At 36.6% G+C, this 21,030-nt stretch overlaps 1 protein-coding gene across 1 annotated transcript in view; it reads left to right on the forward strand.

Annotated features, from left to right (window-relative positions):
• RAB11FIP2 (RAB11 family interacting protein 2) overlaps positions 1–15,038 on the forward strand; it is a 32,162-nt gene extending 17,124 nt beyond the window's left edge. The window contains exons 4-5 of the mRNA XM_054637443.2: positions 6,846–6,891; positions 10,455–15,038. Coding sequence (XP_054493418.1) covers positions 6,846–6,891; positions 10,455–10,682 — 274 coding nt within the window. The 3' untranslated portion in view covers positions 10,683–15,038. The remainder of the gene's footprint in view (positions 1–6,845; positions 6,892–10,454) is intronic.
• The last annotated feature ends 5,992 nt before the right edge of the window (positions 15,039–21,030 follow it).

The raw sequence follows: 21,030 nt of genomic DNA on the forward strand, positions 1-21,030 counted from the left end.
ATACCCATGTATGTATACAAGAGAGAGGCATTTAAAAAAACCCTTCTAAAGTAGCATTTCCTTGACCTAACTACTGTTTTACTTCACAGAAAAGAAGATAAAGCTTTTGTCTACATAAAGATTACACTTTATCTCAAGTTCTGGCAATAATTATGTTACATTCTTAGCAATGTGGAAGATGGAATAGTGAAGGAGAAAGGAACTTGTGACGTGCTAGTATTCACTGTAACAATTACACATAATGCTCATATTTGTGATATTAATCACTGGTGAATTGGAGCATAAATTATGAAAATACTACTTAATTTTTAAGTAGTATTTTAAATTTAAGTAGTTTTTTAAATTTGCAGCTCAAAAAGAAAAAAGGAGCAACCCAATCCTTCAAATCTTTTGCATCTTTCTGCTTGTAGTTTCTGAATGTGGTGATTTTCTTCAGCCTCTCTCCCACCTTCATCACAGTGGCTGTTAGAGCTGCCTGTCTCCTCAATGTCACATGTTCCAAACAAATCAAAGACTGCAGTTTTGTTTTTCCCAGTGGAGGCAATGTTTGAAATAAGCAATGGCTCTGCATTTTGATATGGCCATTATTAGATTTGTTAAAAAACAAGTGAGGTGCCATGAAAACAGGAGGCTTTTGATAACAGTGATGTGCTTGGATCACATTAAATTGTTAAGTCTGAAGAACAGCTGATGTCTGCTACATTTCAGCAACATTAATATTTTGAATGTGTGATGGTCAGGTGGTTAAAGAAGCTTTTGCAACATCCTTGTGTTCCTCTGGGTTCCTGCTTCTCACTTGAGCTGTGCCAGCAGAGCAGGTGCCAATCTCGAGTGAGCTGAAGTTGTAAAGTAAAACCTGTTATCCCAAACCACAGTGAGGGTGAGTTATTAGTGCAATAACTTCAGCATCATCAAAGTCACTGTTAAAGGGTTTCAGTCTTGCAGAGTTACTGGCAACAGCTCCATTGGAATGAACCCCAAAAGTTGCCTGATGAGAGCAAAGGATTGTAGTGGCTGTGTACTTCTCTGCCAAATAGGAAATTCAGTGTACAATGCAATGCACTCTGCTTTTCACATGCCTTTTTCAGAAATGTTGCTCTCTAGGTATTGTTGTGCTTGCTAAAGCAATAAGGTCTGTTAAGACATTTTAGCACATTTATTTCTTGGTTATTAAAAAAATGACATCAGATGAACTATGGTATTTTCAAAATTTTGTTTCCTCTGTCAGTGTTAGCATGTCTTATTTTAAGAACAGTGTACTTTAGTATTGCTTTTCTTGAATAATTTTTTTCAGTTCTCTACTGAAATTTGACTAGACTTTAGTCACCTGTGATCTTCAGTCTAGGTAGAGTATTTATTGGTGGACTATGACAGTGCTTTAATTGTACTCTAGACTAATTCAGTGTGGTAAAGCTGTCAGTGGAACATTATTTCAACAAGAGAAATACATTGATGGTACACGAGAGGCAAGGAGAAATTACAAAACCAGCAGAAGTCCTGCAGAGATTCTTAGTCTGTCCTGCCAGGACTGTTATCATCTGATTTAAAAGATCACTGCATGTGATAAGAGAATAATGCAATCTTTTGCAAAGCTCCTACAAAGCAGTGGTCACAGCATTTGGGACATGAGTAAGGTAGGCTGGAGCAATCGACTCTTTGAGGGATATTGTAGAAATACTTGGTATTAATCTTGACTTTTGCAGACTCCTCACCAGCAATCAGTCACTCCTAATGAGTTGACTCTTTTAGGAATACTCTTAGGAAAGTTCATCCTGCTGGCTGCATGACAAGATTTTTTCAAGCTTTCAATGTCTCTTGGTGCACATTAGGGCATGTGAAATCTTTTTTTGAGAGGATGCATGAGGCATATTATCTTTCCCAAGGGAGAATGTACTGCCTGTTCTATTTCATTTTAAAAAAGAATAATTTGTTCTATTGTTTCTTTATTAATAAATGCCAAAACTATGTAAAAGCAAAGCAGGTTTTTTTTTCTGTTTCATTATAAGAACTAAGGATTAGTTCTACTTTTTTAATAATTCAAAAATGGATCTGTAAGTTTCAGTGTAAAATATAATTTTAGGATTGTTTGATTTGTTTGTTGTTGACTTAGAGATCTCTAATAATAGGGTCTTCCAGTGGAGATCCTGGCACAACTTTTAGTCTAACAGTTCTTTAGTGGTCTCTTGAGAAAAAAACTTATTTGCTGTAGCACAACTCCTAGTAGAAGGAGAAATATTTATATACTTAGAATGCTAACTAATCAAGAAAAGGTAGTGAGAGCCACAAAACCTGATCCTCTTTTTGTGTCCTCCTGGGGTTACCCAAGCTCCAAAAGGCCACAGGACATGGCTTGACAGCAGAGCAATTTATACAGTGAAGTGTCTTAAGTGTTGTTCCCCAGCATCTAATTGCAAAATAGATGGTAATATGCTTTTTCTGTACTTGTTTAGCTGCCAGACAAGACAGTCATTCCTTCTCAGAATATAAAGTGAGCTCTGCGTTGCCAGGCACAGCAGGCTGGTTTTCTATGGAAGGCTAAGTTTCTGAATTTCATTAACTGTATCTGATTTTATTCATTTCTTTTGGTTTTGGTTTTCTTTTTTTTATTTCCTTGTGCAATAGTAATAACCTAAATGGCATCCTAATATTTCAAGATTTTGATATATGTTGTGAGAATCCAAAGAAAAAATCATTAGCACTGTAGTCAGAATCAGTCCAAAGATCAAGAAGTAGGATAGGAATAGGAATTTCAAGTCTAGTGAAAAATGAATATGGCAGAGCTTTTCTAATTACCTGTGTGCAGAAAGAAACAGAAAGCTCATACTTAGCTCATTGGTATAATAGACATTTTACAGAATGTTAAGTTAACATAAATTTTAATACTTTGAATAGTAATGATTAATTTAAATATCCTAATTTTAATTTCTAATAGTATACACTACTCTTAGATTAGTTACTACTATCATGTAACTAATAGGAATAGCAAAAAGTAAGTAAAAAGCTTTTGGTCCTTAAGAAAATACACTTTCCTTGGAGCAAATTTAGGAGTCTGATTCCCATTCATTATGTTGTCAGACTAAATGCCACTAAAATGTTTAAATCAGTTATAGGAAAGATTTGATGAAGATTGTTTTAATCTCTAGGCATTCAGAATATTTATGCAGCCCCTAGACCTGATGTTTGAATTTTTAACTACTGTTAAATTTCAATAGACAAAGTTGTAAGGTGCAGTCACAAGCCTGAGCTTGTGACATATCCTGAACTCAACTCCACCATATTCTTCCTTTACAAACTGTAAATTATCAACATGCAATGGAAGTATTTAATTACCATAAAAAATATTATTTAAAAAAAAGTTTCAATTAGTTCTAATGAAATGTTTTTAAACAGAGAAAATAACAGTAAAGTACAAAATAACATGTTTGCTATGACTATGAAATAGCAACCCAGACCACTCTACAGAATCAGCCCTGCAGTATGTCTGTCTCCATTATTTGTTTATATTATTTTTATTTCTCATCACTTTCTCCCCTCAGGAGCAGGACAATAGAAAAGGGTTCTCAGCTCAGATGAGCTAAAATTGAAATCTTAGCCGATAAAACCCCAGAAATTCAAACAAACTTTACTATTTAAGAAAAATGTAAAAAGAAAGTTATATCCAAAGCTGTAAAATAATATGGAACAATAAAATAATGGATATTATTTAATCTGGTAAAAATGTCTGTTATATAAAGTAACTGTCAAGGACACCAATTGAATTCCCAGCTGAGTGAAATGGGGGACAGAAATAATTGTGCTGGGTTGGAGAAGTCTGTTCTGTCTACAGGATTAGGGGGGATGTGTGAGTTGGGGGCTCAGTGTCACTTCCATGATGCTGCTGCAGCTGATTTTTAATCTGTGCTGGAAGGATTTACCTCCCTGTTAGTAGATCCTTGAAGGTGATCTGAGAGAATGAAAATTTATTACTGGTAAGAGGCAAACTGTTAAAAATCAGTATGAGGCATCACCTGAAGGCACATGAAAAGACCATTTGTTAGAAAAGAAATATCTTTTTTACTTGCAAACTGAGCAATTTTTTTTGGGGTATAATTGACAAACAATAATTATCGAATCCCACAGTGCCAGTTTTTCACAATCACTGTTCATAGTAAGCCTCACTCAAAAAAACCTTACAAAAATCCAAAAAAGATATTTTTTTCCCAATCAGTGAACATGGGAACTTCTTCCATAGCAGGAGTTCCCTGCCAGTTTATCATACTCTGTGAAAAAACCCCAGAGAATGGATTATAATTAATACTATCACTATGAACTGTGAGTGTAACACAGCAGAAAACAATGTTATTTTTTATAATTGTTCAGATCAATGATTTCAAAACAATGTTATTTTTTATAACTGTTCAGATCAACGATTTCAGAATGCTTTTGGGCTGCTTAAAGGAAGCTTGTGCTTCTTGTACAGCATGGGCTGCAGTCCTAGAGGCCTGTTTTATATAATTATTGCCAGTAATTGAGTGAGGTGGTAACTTTAGGGGTCTGTTATTGTGATGAAATTTAAATTAAAAAATAAATGCTTTCGTGAACTTCAGTACACCAAAAAGACAATTCCACCAACTGTTTGCATTCCTAATTTTATAGGATGTTCTTTTGAGGTGTTACCTGCCCCTCAGACAGTGAAATAGGGGTGCAGTGGTGGGAATCTGCATCTTCTCACACTCACCTTGGGCTGGGGCACTGGCAGGAAACTTTGCAGGGCTCAGCAAGGCTGACGAGCTCCCACCTTACTTAGCAGACACCTCGATTTAGAAAAATGTTATTAGATGCAATCTCAGCACCTGCTGCTTCCTTGAGAAGCAGTATATTTTCTATGAATCTCCTTAAAGTATGAGTAAGAGCCCTCATAGCATTTGGATTTTTATTGGGGAATATTTTAATAGCTTTTCTTTTTTTTTTTTTTTTTGCAAGTGTATTCAAATTTCTTCTTGCAAAATACGCAGATGTTCTCTTTTGAAATTGCAGTTATGATGTCCACAATTTTGCAGAAATTATTGCAGGTTTTTTACTGTTTAAAAAAAACCCCCAAACAACTAGTCCATATTGCCAGTGATTTATAGTTCTAATTTTGAAATGCAGCTTCTCATAGTCAGAACTGCTGCTTTCATTTTAAGCTACCACTACGAAAAACAGTCCCAGAACTTATTTCACAGAAACTAAAAAGTCATTCAAGGCAGTGAAAGATCCTGCTTTTTTAACCTTTCAGAAAGCCCCCCAGTTGAGCAGTCAGGCTGCATTATTCTATATCTTGTCTAACATGAGGAAACAGTCCCAAAAGAAAGATATCCCAAATTAACGCCACACTTCGTTAAATAGAGACATTCTTGGTTTTCACCAAGCTAATTCGATCCAGTTCAGTTAACTCATTTTTTTTGTGCTGGGATCACGGAAGGCAGCCATGAATGGAGCGAGTTCATCATGTGTTTGACACATCAGAGTGGGGCTGAAAGGAGGCTGGGAGGGAGGGACCCTGCCTTTGGCTGGGCACACAATGCCCCGTGAAAAAGGCTCCTCGTTCAAAAGGGCTCTCAGCAAACGGGGCAGACTGCTGGGGATCACTGTGACACACAGGTGGAATGGGAATTAGGCTTAATGGCACCTCTGGGTGTCTGCTTGGGACTGTTCCTCTAATCCAGTCAAATACCCTCTGGTGGTTTACAGGATTTCTGTGTGAGCCTGCTTTTGGAAATTAAAAATTGTGTCCACACTTAAAAAAAATAAATTAAAAAAATATTATTTACAGAAAAATACCTTCATTTATATTTTATGTATTTTTAGTTCATAAATTTATAGAAATATATATATAATATATATATATTTTACATATTTTAGTTCACAAATTTATATATATATATATTTTTAGATGTATTTTTAGTTCATAAATTTTTTGCCCTTCCACTTTTACACCATGAAATATGTGGTTTATAAATTCAGATAACAGAGTGGTGAGCAGTCATAAAATACATGTTCCCTAATACAAAAAATCTTCACAATTAAAAAAAAATATATATATATATGTTTTTGTAGCTCTCAGTCACACATCACTCTCAAAGCCTGCACATGCAGTCTAACAAAACAGATTCTGTGTTGTGAGAGAATGTGCCTGCCGTGGTGCTACCAAGTAAATAATATTTGTGAGCCATATCCAGATTTTGAACACATTTTTTGGAGAGAATGTTTTCTCTCCAAACCTGCTGTAGCAAGTACATAAGAACACAGCATTTTTGATTTTTGAAGATACTTGCTAATAATTACACCAGTCTGTGTGGATAGTTTCTTAAGCCTGACATTTAGACAGTGGCTGTTTTTATCAGTATCAACAACATTATGAAAGAGCTTTTCTTTCTGGATATGCACAATAATCACTAGGTTTATAAAATAATAGATTATTTACTCAGTTTTAAGTACAAAATAAATGTAGCTGACAGAAAATGGCTTTTTAGCCCTAAGCTGGTGATCTCACTGGAATTTCTTCAGGAACTTTGTCCTTTAGGGGCTGCCATGAAAGCTGGGAATATGAGTTAGTCTGTAGGGTTTGGCTGTTGGTTTTTATCAATCTCATCCCAGGAACCTCTTTCTAGGATATTTCATTTAAAGTAGCACTCCATGCTTAGAAGCTCAAGCTAAGTCTCGAGATAAGAGGAGAGATAAGGAAGCCAAATCCATAATTGCCTTTCTTGCATTTCTTAATTAGTTATTCAAATTTGATGACAAAAAGAATATGAAAAATACAAGAATTGTGAACAAAGAATATATGTGCTAATATTTGTTTGGTGTGGTTTTTTTCCCCACAGTTTTAATGTGAATCCTTCTGGCTCTGAGGATCTCAGGAAAAAAACGGTGAGTTATGAAATGTTATGGAAAGCCATCAGTAAATGCCAGTTAATTGATACTTGTATAAGCTTATAAGCTTTTGTTCTTTTTTAACCTCTTATATGGAAATGTTGAGGTTTTTTTGGTTATTTTTTTGACATATCCAGAAAACCTAAGTAGAAAAGCACAGGCTTAATGTAAATTTGGAAATAAAGAAGAGTTTTGCACTCAGGATGGGGTTTAGCTATGACATGCTGAAAAAGGAAATATTTAGTTCTTTGCACAAAACCTGAATTTAGGAGTGGTTTAGATGACTCTAGAGAAGTAATGGTCAGGTGAGGAACTCTGCATTAGGCAGTGATTTATTAATTGACCAGACTGGAGCTTACCATCACTATAATCAGAGACTTGAGAACAGTCTTTAGAAGGCAGATCAAAATTAAAATTATTACCTGATAAATGGTAGGATTAATAATACACATAATAAATGAACGGATGAAAACACGAAAAAATATAAATGCTAGAAGGTATTCAAAATGCTCTTGTTTCTAAAAGTACTGAGAATAAATTGTGTACTAAGAAAAAACAAAAAATAATCCACAGATTGCCTGGAAAGTGTCTTTGTTTGAAGGAAAATGTGGTCTTACTAGAATTTGTTCTGTGAATAGATGACATCTTTAAAAGTGGGTTTGTTTTCAATCTCTAAAATATATAGAAAACAAGTTTCACAAGCAAATATGACTTTGTACTGTTTGTTTTCTGCTGGTTTATGTAAATGATTTGTAATAACATTTGATGTTATTGTAAATGCCCAAGTTTTTATAATGTAAGTAGCTGGTGGGAGATGTCAGAGTATTTGAAGTCTGCCTTTGATCAGATAGTAAACTGAATTCTACCAGGCAGTTACTTAATCTCTGACAAAGAGAGACATCAAAAAATTGATTTAACTTAGCAGCCATTGTCTGTAAAGTAACCATAATTACAGTTTCTATGTGCTTGCAAATGTACTACTGCAAATCATGTAATTTATTGCTGGTAAAAGCATCGGTTTAATTCTTTTAAGAAATAAGATGTGAATTGTTTTATTTAAAGGATTTAAAGGTGATAAAAGAAATCCTTGATGATTTTTCTTTTGGAATACCAGCCACCCTAAATGTCTGTTATAGGATTATGAGGTGGTGCTCATTTAATGCAAAATACAAATTAGGTGGGGAAGAAAGTCTATCTCAACCAGAGTTTTGAATGAAACCATTTGAATTTCCTTTTAAATATTCAGGATTGCTTTCTAAGGTGTTTGAAGTAATTTATTATTAGATTCTGTAATATTAGCCCTCACCAAGTTATTCCATCTCTTCCTTGTGCATATTATTTAGTAATTATGTTTGTATGTCTTCTCCTCTGATGCCAACACCTGTCTCTGAAAGCAGCGTTTAAATGGGAGCAGTAGCCAGTTGAAAGGGCAGCATGAGCTCTTTAAGGCCTAATTAAGAACTGAAAGGAAGATGAAGTAAGTAGGACAAAAGATGTGAAAGTAGCTTAGATGACATTCCCAGAGCAGAATTCCTCATTAGAACAATGAGGAGATGATCAGGGATTGCCAGGCCTTCGTTTTAGCTGTTTTATCTGTCCTTTCCTGTGGCTGGCAGCGTGTACCCCAACAGGGTTTTGTAGCTGAGACAATCATTCTTTGCATGTCTTGTTTAGAACCTTTTTTTTCCCCTTAGATAATTCATTATAAGATTATTCTTATGCATTAAAACTGTGGTGTCTATTTTTGTAAAGAAATAAGTGTCCCTTAAATATTACCTACTGGCTCAAGCTGAACATACCAAATCTTAATTATAACAATATTAATTTCTAATTGCTAGCATACTTCTGCTAGAATTTTCTTGCATAATTAAGACATATATGGAGCATGTGCATGATAAAACATCTTTAAGGCATATATATTACACACAACTTTCCAGTAAACTTGATTGCATAATTAAAGTCATCATTGCACCTTAATTCCTGTTCCTTTGCCAAATCAGAAAATTAGGCAAACCCTATATTTCAGCCATATAAGTTTTAATGGTGTTTTTTCTAGTGTGTAGAAAAATTTAGTAAAGAGAATAAAATTTAATAGAGAAAGTTTTACTTCCTTCTTGTAGAAGAAAATGTGCTAAGAATATGACCACAAAGTGAAGTTACTTTCTCTTCTGTACTTGTTGAAAATGGACTGCTAACCAATTTATAAATTTCATCAGGCTAGCCATTTAATAAAGTGGCAGTTACTGATTACTTACAATCCCTTAACTTGGTACGTTTAAAATACTGAATATGCATCCATAAATGTGACATTTGATGTCTCAAGTGCAGAGAGAAACCCTTAAAAGCATATTTTTGAGAGCTACTGTTAGAGTATAATTGATGGAGAGAGGCTGATCTGTCACACTTCAGCCCATTTGCAGGGCACCATCACTTTTAATTAGGTTCCTTTGAAAACTTTGGCCAGCTGCATATTTTAATGGGTCGACATGTGCCAATGTGCAAATATGGAGCTCTATGGAAAGAAAAGAATGGGGCATGGAAAGGGAATGAGTATGACTATTATGTGGTGTGCTTCTGAGCTGTGCAAGCTTTATAATTTTTAATGACATGCTTCTACTGTAAACAAAAGCTGTCTCACGTGCCCTGTTAGAAGTGCAGGACTTTGTAGGTTCCATATCTTCTAAATGTTTTCATTTCTGAATGAGATGAAGCATACTCCTCAACATGTCTAATGGTGCTGATACTTTTATAAACCAACACACAAGGAGACATTCAAGTTTACAGTCTTTAGGATTACATGTTTTCCTTTTTAAGATGACTAATTTGTCCATCTCTGCTAATACCTGCACTTACTGAGGCATCAGAAATCATTACAGAAACAATTCTGTTTTCCCTACTGCTTCATTCTGGGCCTCTCCTGCTTTAAAGCAAGCAAGGTCTTTTATAAGTACACATTTATTTCTGCCTAAAGTACTCTGGTGCAAGTAAGAAGTAACCTTTTGCCTTCACCTGCAATTTAAAATTGAAAGTTTTATTATGTGATTCAGAAGCCAAGGCCTGGAGAACCACTGGTGACTACAAATATGAATGTGAAAGACAGATGAGGGGTGATGTCATGTAGAGCTGAGTTAATGCTTTGCTGTGATGCTCTCCAGAGGAAAATACTCAGAGAAGTTACAGTAGGAGTTGAATTCTCAGGGCTCTTCTCTTGTTATTCCATAATTAAGGGGGTTGGTTTCCCAAAATGGACCTGCCAGCTGTTGTTGTGCTCACTGCTCATGTAGTCACTAACTCTGACACACTGTCTGTGTGTCCACCTCACTGAGATTTTTTTTTCTGAGTGGGAAATGTTCATCCAGCTGGGCAGCCCATCTCCAGTTGTCTGCTGCACTGGGGGTGCTGGAGGGAAAAGCACTGCAGCAAATAGAGGTGTTGCTGAAAAAAATTGCTTTTCACATCAAGAGATGCACATGACAAACACAAAAAGCAATAACCAGTTAATTTTCTGGACACACTGAAGTGCTTAATGAAATCTGGTGTTTTTCCACACTTACCTGCAGGAAGGAAATCCTTTTGATGCCACTGCAGGATACCGAAACCTCACTTACGAGGAGGTGCTGCAGGAGCTGGTGAAACACAAGGAGCAGCTGAAGAAGAAGGACAGCCACATCCGAGAGCTGGAGGATTACATTGACAATCTGCTGGTGCGAGTGATGGAGGAGACCCCCAGTATTCTCAGAGTGCCATATGAACCCTCTCGGAAAGCTGGCAAATTTTCCAAAAGCTGAGATACTGCTGCTTTCTGCTGAATGCATTAGTGGAAGGAGATCACACTTTAATATTTTGTCTTCTCTTCATTCCTTTTCTCCTAAGAAATTCCAGAAAAATGGGGAGGAGGGACAATGGCGTGGGTTTTTTTCCTTTTTTTTAAATCCAAACACTAGCAGGGGCTGCCAAAAGTTGTTTTATGTTAGATTACTTAGGTACCTTTTTTTTTTTTTCTTTTTGAAAATACATTTAGGTACAGAATACTTAAAATAGAGTTAATGATACATAATAAATATGTCCATGCAGTTTATATAATAGCTTAGTGTTCACCATGTGGCAGTTTCAACAGAGAAGCCTGTGCTGTTATGAATGTTTTCTTGAATGATTATTGGTATTAGGTGAATATATTGTTCTTTTTTTTACAGCATGCCATCAAGACCACTGTTTTCAATCCAGTGTAGTACTCTACTAAACCTAAGTGTGGTTTGTTGCAATGGAATGTAGTCCTGCACATATTAGAGGAAAACAGTGATGCACAATCGATCCTTGCAGAGTAAATGCTATATTCTATACAATGTGCTTTTTATAGAACAATGTAAAAAGAAAAAACCCTGTGCCATTTCTATCATGGCACATGCTGGAACCAGTTATTTTACACTTAAATGCTGAATTTTGTGTATAATGAGTGAACTTTGGTAGTGAGCTCATGACATAAAGTTGTTTAGAGGATCTTTTTGTATGAAGTTACTGCATGCATTTCATGTGTTAAAAGTACTTCAAGCAGTGTTCACAGAGTCAGAGGTACAACTGGAGAACTCAAGTATGGAATAAAGAAATGAATACTTCAGTCAAAATCTACTGCCATGAAAATGTAGCAGAAATGGAGAGGCTGACTTAAATAGACACGATAAATCAATTTAAGGTCGAGTTTTACATGATATATGTGTCTTAACTTTTTAAATCTTATGACAAGAAAGTATATGCCTTTAGAAATAGGCCATGTTGCTTAAACACATATAGAGTACTTAGGCTTTTCATGAAAAATGTCTGTATTCCATGTAAATAGTTCTAAAAGTCAGTTCTCACTGAGAAAAAATGAAAGAAGAATGTAGTAAATATCCTGATCATTTAATAATTGTTTGTAAAATGATGTATGAAAAAGGTATCTGTTTTTCAATGAATTGGGAAAATATAGTGATGAAGGTATAATGGGAAAATACTGTAGGAGAACCCTCAAAATATTAAGATGAATACATTTTAATTTTAGTTTCCTTAATAAGAGTCTTACTTGGATATTCTGTTGCTGTGAAACAGTAAAATGTTATTTAAAGCACATACAGAGAATATTTTAGATTTGGATTTAAGATAATTGTCTTTTCCTCTGTTTCTGCACCTGATCTGTTTGGTTTTTTTACAGCACCATGGCATGGCTGCTGCTGAGGTGACCAAAAAAGCTTGAAATTAAATTCCAATTTGTTGTTGTTGTTGTTGTAAAAGATTTTTATACATTTTCATTTATAAAACTGTAGAAATTGGTAATATCTTGAATACTTATATGTGGAAGGGTTGAGAAAGTTCTGTCTGTCTGCTTTTGATGTCATTAGTATTATAGGACAGCACAGAAGTATTCTAGTTACAAAAAAAACTTTGTACAAATAGTCTCAGATTTCATTTACTTATTTTTGGCTTTTTCTCCTTTATTTTCTTCTTTTATTTAGCAACTACCTCCCAATCCCCATTCACACTGTCCCTAAAATGTGTGCAGCCAGAGTCCCCAACCCACCAGTGGGATCCCTTCGTGTGGATCCCTGTGCCTGGATGGATCCTGAGAGGTGCCAGCCCTGCCCAGCTCTAGAGCTCTGCATTTGTGTTTTGCAGTGCAGAAATCCATCCCGCACCAGGCAGTCTCTCTCTCTTGTCAGCCTGAGGATGTATCAAGCTTGGTACCTCAGAAACCACGTGAATGTTTTTTTTTTGCACCCACTTAAGATCTCGATGACTGTAAATTTGCTGTAATACATTCAAAGTGCCAAAGGTCATGTGCTAGTTCATGGTATGCTTGCTGATAGAAGTTGGGGTTTACACTCAATTAGATGTTCATTTTCTAATTACACCAGGATGTGTTTCAGTTACTCAGTATTTCCATAAAAGTTCTTAAACATTTTCAAATGCTCGGCCGAAGCCAGTGGTTTTCTCCTGTTGTTGATGGGGAATTGTTCTGCAATAGTTTTGAATTCCACACTCATTTTCAGCTAACTGGTATGAGACCATCTCTAGTATCCACAGTGCTTAAACCATCCCCACCAGTGAGGATTAACAGCTGCACTAACCAGAGAATGTGCTCAAGCGACTTCTCACATGCAAGCCAACTTATAATTATTAAAATGAAACTCTACTATATTTAGCACCTCTGAAATCACTTCTTTTAGAATGTAAATGTAGAATATCAAACTGCATAATTGACTAAAAGCAGATCATTTGACATATTTGCATACCAAGAACGATAAGCAGATTAAAGGTAGCGAAAAGATCAATTTTTGTGCATTAGTGAAGAAATTTAGTGAAGCTTTGAATGTGCTATCTAGTCTTTATCTGATCTCTGAGTGAATAAAAGCACCTTTTGTTTCTAACAATTTGTCAAGAAAGAGGAGAGAACAACAAATGCAATTTAGAAAAAGGTAAAGTTACTGAGAGGCAGAATGGGACATGAAAATTATGAAGATATTTTTATACAGTTTATAGGTAAAAATACAGGCTACTTTTGGAGCAATTCTTGAAAGATTACATACACATCACTTTCTGCTTAGAAAGAAAATGTTAACATTTTCGTATATTCTATTATTTTATAAAAGCATTTTTACCCCACATGTATTTTTTGAACCATGCAGCTTTCAAATGAAAACTTCGCATACAGAGTAATTTGTATGTTGAAAACAAAGGAAGTTCTGTTTTTCCCATAGGATTAAAATTGTAGACTTTCTTGCAGATCATTTTTACCCATAAAAACTTGCCAGTTGTGGTCAGTCTTTCTTGCCCTTTAAAATATAGGGATGAAAATTTTGAATATCTCCATATTACTTTGATATTTTCTCTCCTAAATTAGCATAAGAGTTCATCCATGCATGCACTGTATTTTGAAATTATCCCTTAAAACAGCTCTGCCATGTATTTTGCTTTCTTAAAAGGACAAATATGAAGGCCATACTTTAATGTTTTAAGTCAGAAATGTAAACTTTCTGCCATTCAAGAAGGATGTTTAATATTTATGTATGTTACCTCTTGCTGCTGTATTTTAAGTTTAGCTTGGTTTTCCACCTCCTAATGAATGTAGCATTCTCTCTAGATTATAACTGCATTTATTGCTGTTGGCTCTGTGTCAAGAACTATTTGTAATTTTCCAGCTGTGGAAATGCTGCCTTGTATTTAGAAAGGTTTCATGATTTGGGGACCTGATGAAAATCATGCTCATAGCCTGCATTTCTTTCTGTACAGGATGCCCTTTCTTGAGTGCATCTTAAAACAAACAGAACTGCTGTCTTAATGTGTTTACTGCTGCACTGGGGGTTTATTTATGCTTCCAGCTTTAAAGAAAGATTATTGTCCTATATCAAGTATGTAAAGTGAGCTGATGCTGTTCTGCTCTTTGTACCCTTGCTGTTGTAGATATGATAGAGGTGTTAGCTGGGCTTTTCCAATGGTGAATTTAGAGCATGTTGGCTAACTTGCCCTTCTTTGAAGTACTTGCTGAGGGATTATAGCTCTGCTGTGTTCATGATGCTAGATTTAAGGGTCTGTCAGCACTTTTGGTAGGAAACCCTATTTTCAGGGATTTGTAACTTAAAAATTTCAATACAGTCACTGGAAGTATTTAATATGCAATAGGTAGCACTTTAATCTGTTTATGAAGGGGTTTGAAGTTTGTTTCTGTTGAAAAGGTCACAGTCCCCTAAAGCATGGTGGGCATTTGCTTTATCTTTTATAATTTCTATGTTGAGGAAGCCACTGTATGTTACAAGTGGTTGAGCCATTCCTATTCATCTTAGAAGCTTCCAGATGTATTACAGTGTATTATAAAAAGCTGAAGATCCAGGTTATATAGGAAGTCTGTAAAGGATAGGATCTCTATTTATAACTTAAGGGTTTTATTTTGTCTTGTGCATCAATGGTAGTTTGTCTACATTTAATAATGGTACAGAATCATAACTATATGCACTTGTGAGAACTATAAACTTAGAATGCATGAAAAACTTTATTTTTGTTCCATTATTGCAACTTCAGATCCTTTAATTTGATGAAAATGTTATCTTAATATTTTAATTTCTGTTCATTAAATAAATATTGCATGTCTAACACTAATAAAGCACCACAATGCACTATTTATTGAATTGTGACATTAATCTGTGTTATGCAAAGCATGTGACTCCTAAACTTCATGGTGTTAAGGCTTTCAGACCACAGAGAGGGGTATTTCCTTAGGGACAGCTCTAAATGAATATCCCAGATGTTGCAGGGTAACCATTAAGGGAAATCTCTTCTGTAGTGTCCAGAACTTTGAATTAGTGAAAAAAAAATTGTATTCTTAAATGATCTAATCTGTATGTCTTTTTTAGTATGGTATCTGCAATGCCTTTAAATGCACTATTCCTCTGATACCATGGCTGTGTAAAAATTACCAGGAGATCTTTGACACTGCAGGCCAGAGCAGCATTTAGCATGAGAACAAACACTGTGGAAATTCTGATATGGAGAACATGACACATATTTCTCTTAATACTTGACAGAGTAAGAACCCAACCAGAATGACAGAGGACTGGAGCATCCTCCTCCATCACCCAGAAGTATTTTTGTCAATGCTCCCACAAGTTTTTCTCCTTTTCCATGAAGCAGCAAAACAGCAAAGTGTGTCCCCTAACAATAGCAGGTTTTCTGGATGGTGAGGAGGTATGGAGAGCAGTCCAGGTTTGGGAGAAGAACATTGTGAATCTTCCACCCAGTTTCTTGGAGCTTTGAATTCCACAAGGATGTGATTCCTCCCAGTTGATTTGCCGTGTGAGCAGGTCCTTTGTCAGTACATCTGTGGACTTAGAAAGCTTAGGAAGGGTTCTTCTCTTAGAGGTGTCCATGAAATGGGGTGGTTGTGGGAAATCACAGAGCTGTCCATGGGCTTCCACAGATCCCATCAGCTGTGTCTCCCCATGGCTCACAGATTTGCAACTGTCCTGGTGTGTGAGGAATAAGGACAGGAGGGGAAAGCACCACACTGCCTGTTAAATACCAGTTTCCATCTGTAATTCACATCTGGTAACTAATCTCAGCTCCTGTGCCCCTTTGAAAAGGGAGCCCCACCATTTCCCTCCCTCAGAGGCATCATGTTTGTTAGCTGATACCAGCCACAATCCTGTTGATGATATGAGAGCCCAACTGGACTAAACAGCTTCCAGTTTCCCCAGCATGAAGCTGTCTTTGCAGTTGTCATTACTAACCATCTCAACCCTCTAATAAAGGTTTTCAAGGTTATTTTAAATATAGTTTAGCAGTTAAAGGATTACTGAAATTAGATACTAGAACTATCATTAAGGACAATTCTCTCTCCAGTTGCACTTTTTGAAGTTATTTTTTTATGGAACCACAGAATAAAAATCAGGATTTCATTTCCCTGTTTTGATTTGTTTTTATGGGAGTGTTGTGCAAGTTCTGGCTGCAGCTCACTTGGGATATTTTGCCCTTTTGTGTAACACTGGGCATGCTTGTAAAGTTATAAATAATGATGATTAAAAAACGCATCTCTTTTTCTGGATTAATTAATTCAAATTTGGATTGTTTTGTTGGATTGTTTTGTAATAGTACCATTTTATAAGAGATAGAAATGAGACTATCTGCTCATGGAAGCTGTTTTGTCTGTACTACTTATTGAGTAATTATGAAAGAAGGCTACCACACTGAATGCAGCCCACCCTGGAAACTGTGTGGCATTGATTGTGTAATGTTTATATAAATATCAGTATTTTCAGTGCTGGGAGCCAGTGGCTATTACATGGGGATTATTGCAATGTATTTATAATGTGTTTTTACAGCATTTAGTAATGTAGATCAGTCTTTGATAAATGGATGATGATTTAGGACAGAAAAGTACCCTCCATGGCTAAACACTGACATGTTTATACTTTAAAAGTAAGCAGCTTAAAAAGGTTTTAGGGCCATGCAACGTTTAAATGAAGCTGAATACTAAAAAGGGGAGAAACTTTGTGGGATGTGTTTTGTTTGTTTCAGCCCAAACAGTGTCTGCTGTGTGACATGCAGGGAATGAGTAGAAGCGACACTGGGGAGATTCCATTGCTGGGATCCAAAAAACCCAACAACAATAAAAGGTTGGTAGGGCTAGGAGTCTGATTTTAAGGGATCTATTTGCCCAGCATGAGCCAGGGTATGTTGATAGGAAGAGATAACACAGCATCCCTTACTAACAAGATTATTGGCAGGGTGAAAACCCCCCAAAAGTGGGAGTTTATCAGAGGGATGAATTCTCAAGGTTTTAGGGGTGGGACAGGTGCTGGGCAGAAGCAGTGCTGTCACTTCTGCTTTTCCAGCCCTGCTGACACTTGGTGCTGAACTCAGGGATTGAACAAACCACATTCCTAGGAAAGTTAGGAAGTGTCTGAGGAAACTTGGGCTATGCAGCATGTGGCTGGCCAGGTTTCCTCTGCTGTTACTTGAAGTGGGTGTCTGGCTCAGGGTCCTGTGGAGTGGCCAAAATGTGTCACACCACCTCCTCTAAATCATTCATCTGGGGCCTTCCGAGGTGCTGAGTGTCTCCTTCTCCGATAACTTGCTGCTCACATTATGAATTCCTTGAAAATTGACTCCCTGGGACATCTTTACAGGAGACATCAAGGGTCTCCATTTAAATTTAATGAATACTGTGTAATTTGCCAAGGACTTCTACAATGCATTAGGAAAATCTGCCTCTTTGAGACCAGAGCTTTGCCAAAATAATGGCAGCTTAATTGCATCCTCTAAAAGCAACTGCTGACTCTCCAGCTATGAGTATTTTCCATTTCCTAATAAAATGTTTTCCCATTAAAGCAGCTTATTTCATTAACTTATAATTCATAGCTTAAATATGCTTATATTTTGCTAATTGTAGATTACTTAGTTCTTATTTTTAAGGAACACTGAAGCACAAAATACAAAATGTCAGGGCTTTTTATAAAGAAAAGTCTTGCCTTGTGCATAGCAATTGCATTTGGATAAGCATTTTAAATATGCTATTTTTAAGGAGTATTTACATGCTATTTTAAACTAAATAATTAAACTTCTATAACAAGAAACAATTTGAAGTGTTCATGCAATTTATAGTTTTAATTCCTTTATAGATATGGGCTCCAATAATTTATAGTTATGATTCAAAAGCGACCACAGTTACCTATTTTAAATTGTAAGGACATATTGTGAGACTTCAAATTATTCTTTTCCAAAGTACACAAAGCTGAAGTATCTGATAGACTCTTTTGTGTTGTGTAAAAGTTAAAAGGGAGCTCTGGGAGAAGTAAGGTTTTCCTTAAAATTTTGTAGAAACCTTTGTGTTGAACTGCAGTGCAGCTCAATTTGGGTGTGTAGATTCAGGCACTCCTTTATCCAACAGGATAACATCAAATTTGCCTTTTTTTCTTAATAACTCAAGGACAAGAGAGTAGGAATCTGTCTGCAGCAGCCTCTGGGTACTACTTGTAAGGACCGAGTTACAAAATGTGGATGCTTTGTGAGATGTGGTCTTGGCTTTTTGGTGTTTGTGAAGTAGATGGCACATGAATACCAGGCTTGTTTATATTTCCAGGATGCAGATAGAAAACTTCCTATTTCCAGGATCCAGATAGAAAACTTCCTATTTTATGATACTTTCAGATTTAAAATTTATATGAATTTTTTTCTTTGTGGCCAGATTATATTTGGCTACAATGCATGTAACATTTCACTTGATTAATGTGACTGCTGTTTGAGACCCTCTTGTAATTGGCCTCATAATCCACACACAGAGTACAGTGGAATAGTGTGAATTTGAACTTGAGAGACTGATGAAAGGAACATCCATCAATAGTGGGGAGAAATGAACCAATCCTAATTAAAAGCAAAAGAATTTTGTGATCTGAGTTGAGATTCAGTTGGTGGATACTGAAGAGCAGTTTTCCTGGTAAGTATTTTTATTATAACTGTCCAGTATAATTGCTTTGGAAAAAAACTCCCCTGTTGTGCTTAATGGTATAAACTTTATCAGCTCTTTATAAACCAAATATTCAATAAGGCTCTTTTGCTTAACCTTTGTTTCATTGGATATGATTTCAGAGGCTTTAAGCAGAATTTTATTGCTGGAGTTGATCAGCACAGTTCTGTTTGCTGACAGGCTCATGGTTATTCTTTTATCTGTTTCAGGATTTTCTGTTTAGTTTTAAGTGCCGAACATTTCACCACAGTCTATTTAGAGCATTATTTAAAACTCGTTCCAGTTCTCCTCATTCTTACGCACGCCCATGTGTTAAACTACTCCAGAAACTGGCTTAGCTCTGACCGTATTTGGAGGCTGTTCCTCTTCTCTGCTCTTGGGCTGGTTTGGACGGGGACTTTGGTCTAAAGTAACAAATGAAATATGTGACAAGAGCTGACTGCCAAAACCGGGATCAAAGCAATTTTCTGAGGAGCTCACTGGAAAACTATCCTGAACTTTGGAAGGATGACTCAAAGCCACATTCTAAACAGAGCAAACCACAGTGAAATAAATGGCAAGGTGAGAACAGATTTCTTGAATAAGGTATGTGTCCCCCTAAGACCAGAAAGTCGCTTTAGTGCTAGGGGAAAGGAAGCAAAGCAGCAGATGAATTTCAAATATCAGTCAGGATGGGTTGCTCAGGATGTTCTTTGTCTGCAAGCCCACAGATCTCTGCAATTCCTGTCTGGGTTTACTACACAGAAGTGTGTTAGCCAGAGAGCACTCAAAATGAAAGGTAATATTTGCTGGTCATGTCATGTGGGACATCACTGACTTGTTTGAAAAGTTGCCAGATCTGAGGGCGTGCTCTGTTAAATTCACACAGTGTCTTCCTCATCTGACTTAGAACTATGAGAACATTCAGCTCTGATTCATTAGTTTTAGGCAGCTCATGTGAATAAAGGGGAGACCTGAATAAGGAGGATTTCCCTGAATCCTTCACAGAATCGTGTAGACTTGCAAAAAACAGCTGCTGTAACTGAGGAGAAGGCTGTGCTTTGTGGTTGAATGCATGTTTAAAAAAGCTGGCATTGGAAAAAAGAGAGTTCTGTGAGAAACCTAAGCCTCTCTCACAATCATGGCATCTCTCAAAGTCACAAGACTTTAAGATGTTTAGAAATAGCTGGAGAAAACCATCCAGCAATGATGGTCTGTAGCAATTGGGAGCTGGAAAGAGAATTGTTAATTTTAGAGGGAGAGGAGGGGGTTGGGCTGTGATGAAGATGGATAATGCCAATATACAAGGCAGCTGTAGCAGGGAACAGCAGCTCTCTCAGAATACAAAAGGTGGAGAATGAGCTTGTTGAGTTTTCCAGGGGCAGGGAATGAGAAGCAATAACTGCTTCCTTCCAGGAGGCAATAACTGGCTGGCTGCAGTAAAGCATCGCTCTTCAGGAGAGCGATGGATGCTGTGAACACAAACACTAACAGGTTTCTCAGATTTTCCTCGTGCCTGGGAAAAAATCACACAAATTGTCTTCCAAAGTAAATTGTTTCAAGTGCAAGCTTCTTCTTTGTTTTATTCTACCTTTGACTTGTCTTGAAAAAATAATTGTGGATTTTAATCTGACTGAAGGCTAATGGAGTTCAAAGACTGACCTATAAGCAGAGAGTAATGCAGTTACAAAGGGGAGATGTCAGGTTAGCAGAGTTGTTATTATTGCTATTAAAATCTTTCAGTGCAATGGTGCTCTTCAGCCAGGAGTGCTTTTTGTTATGTCCTGGGACTGACCTTCCCATACAAATAAATCCATTCAATAAATCCCCTTGCAAAGCAGCTGGCAGTCTAGCTTGGGAAGAGTTACTGGCATGCTGCTGGCCAGCTGGGATAACCACTCACATCAGTCCAGGTACAGAGTGATGCTTTCTCTGAACTATTTTAGAAGGCAATTCTTTCTCATTAGGGCACATTGAGAATTACTGAGGGATAAGATCATCACATTCTAAAATATGCAGGATTTCATCTTTTTCTCATTGCTAGCCTGGGACTGGTACTTAGACGTCATAGTCAGTGTCTGAAAACCTTTGAGCAGTTTGTAGCCTTTGCAGTTTGCACAGGAGAGGATCTTAGCACAACACTTGGATCATTGTTATCTGTGCATGGTATC

Source organism: Agelaius phoeniceus, chromosome 9, assembly GCF_051311805.1.
Source record: "Agelaius phoeniceus isolate bAgePho1 chromosome 9, bAgePho1.hap1, whole genome shotgun sequence".
Classification (NCBI taxonomy): Eukaryota; Metazoa; Chordata; class Aves; order Passeriformes; family Icteridae; genus Agelaius; species Agelaius phoeniceus.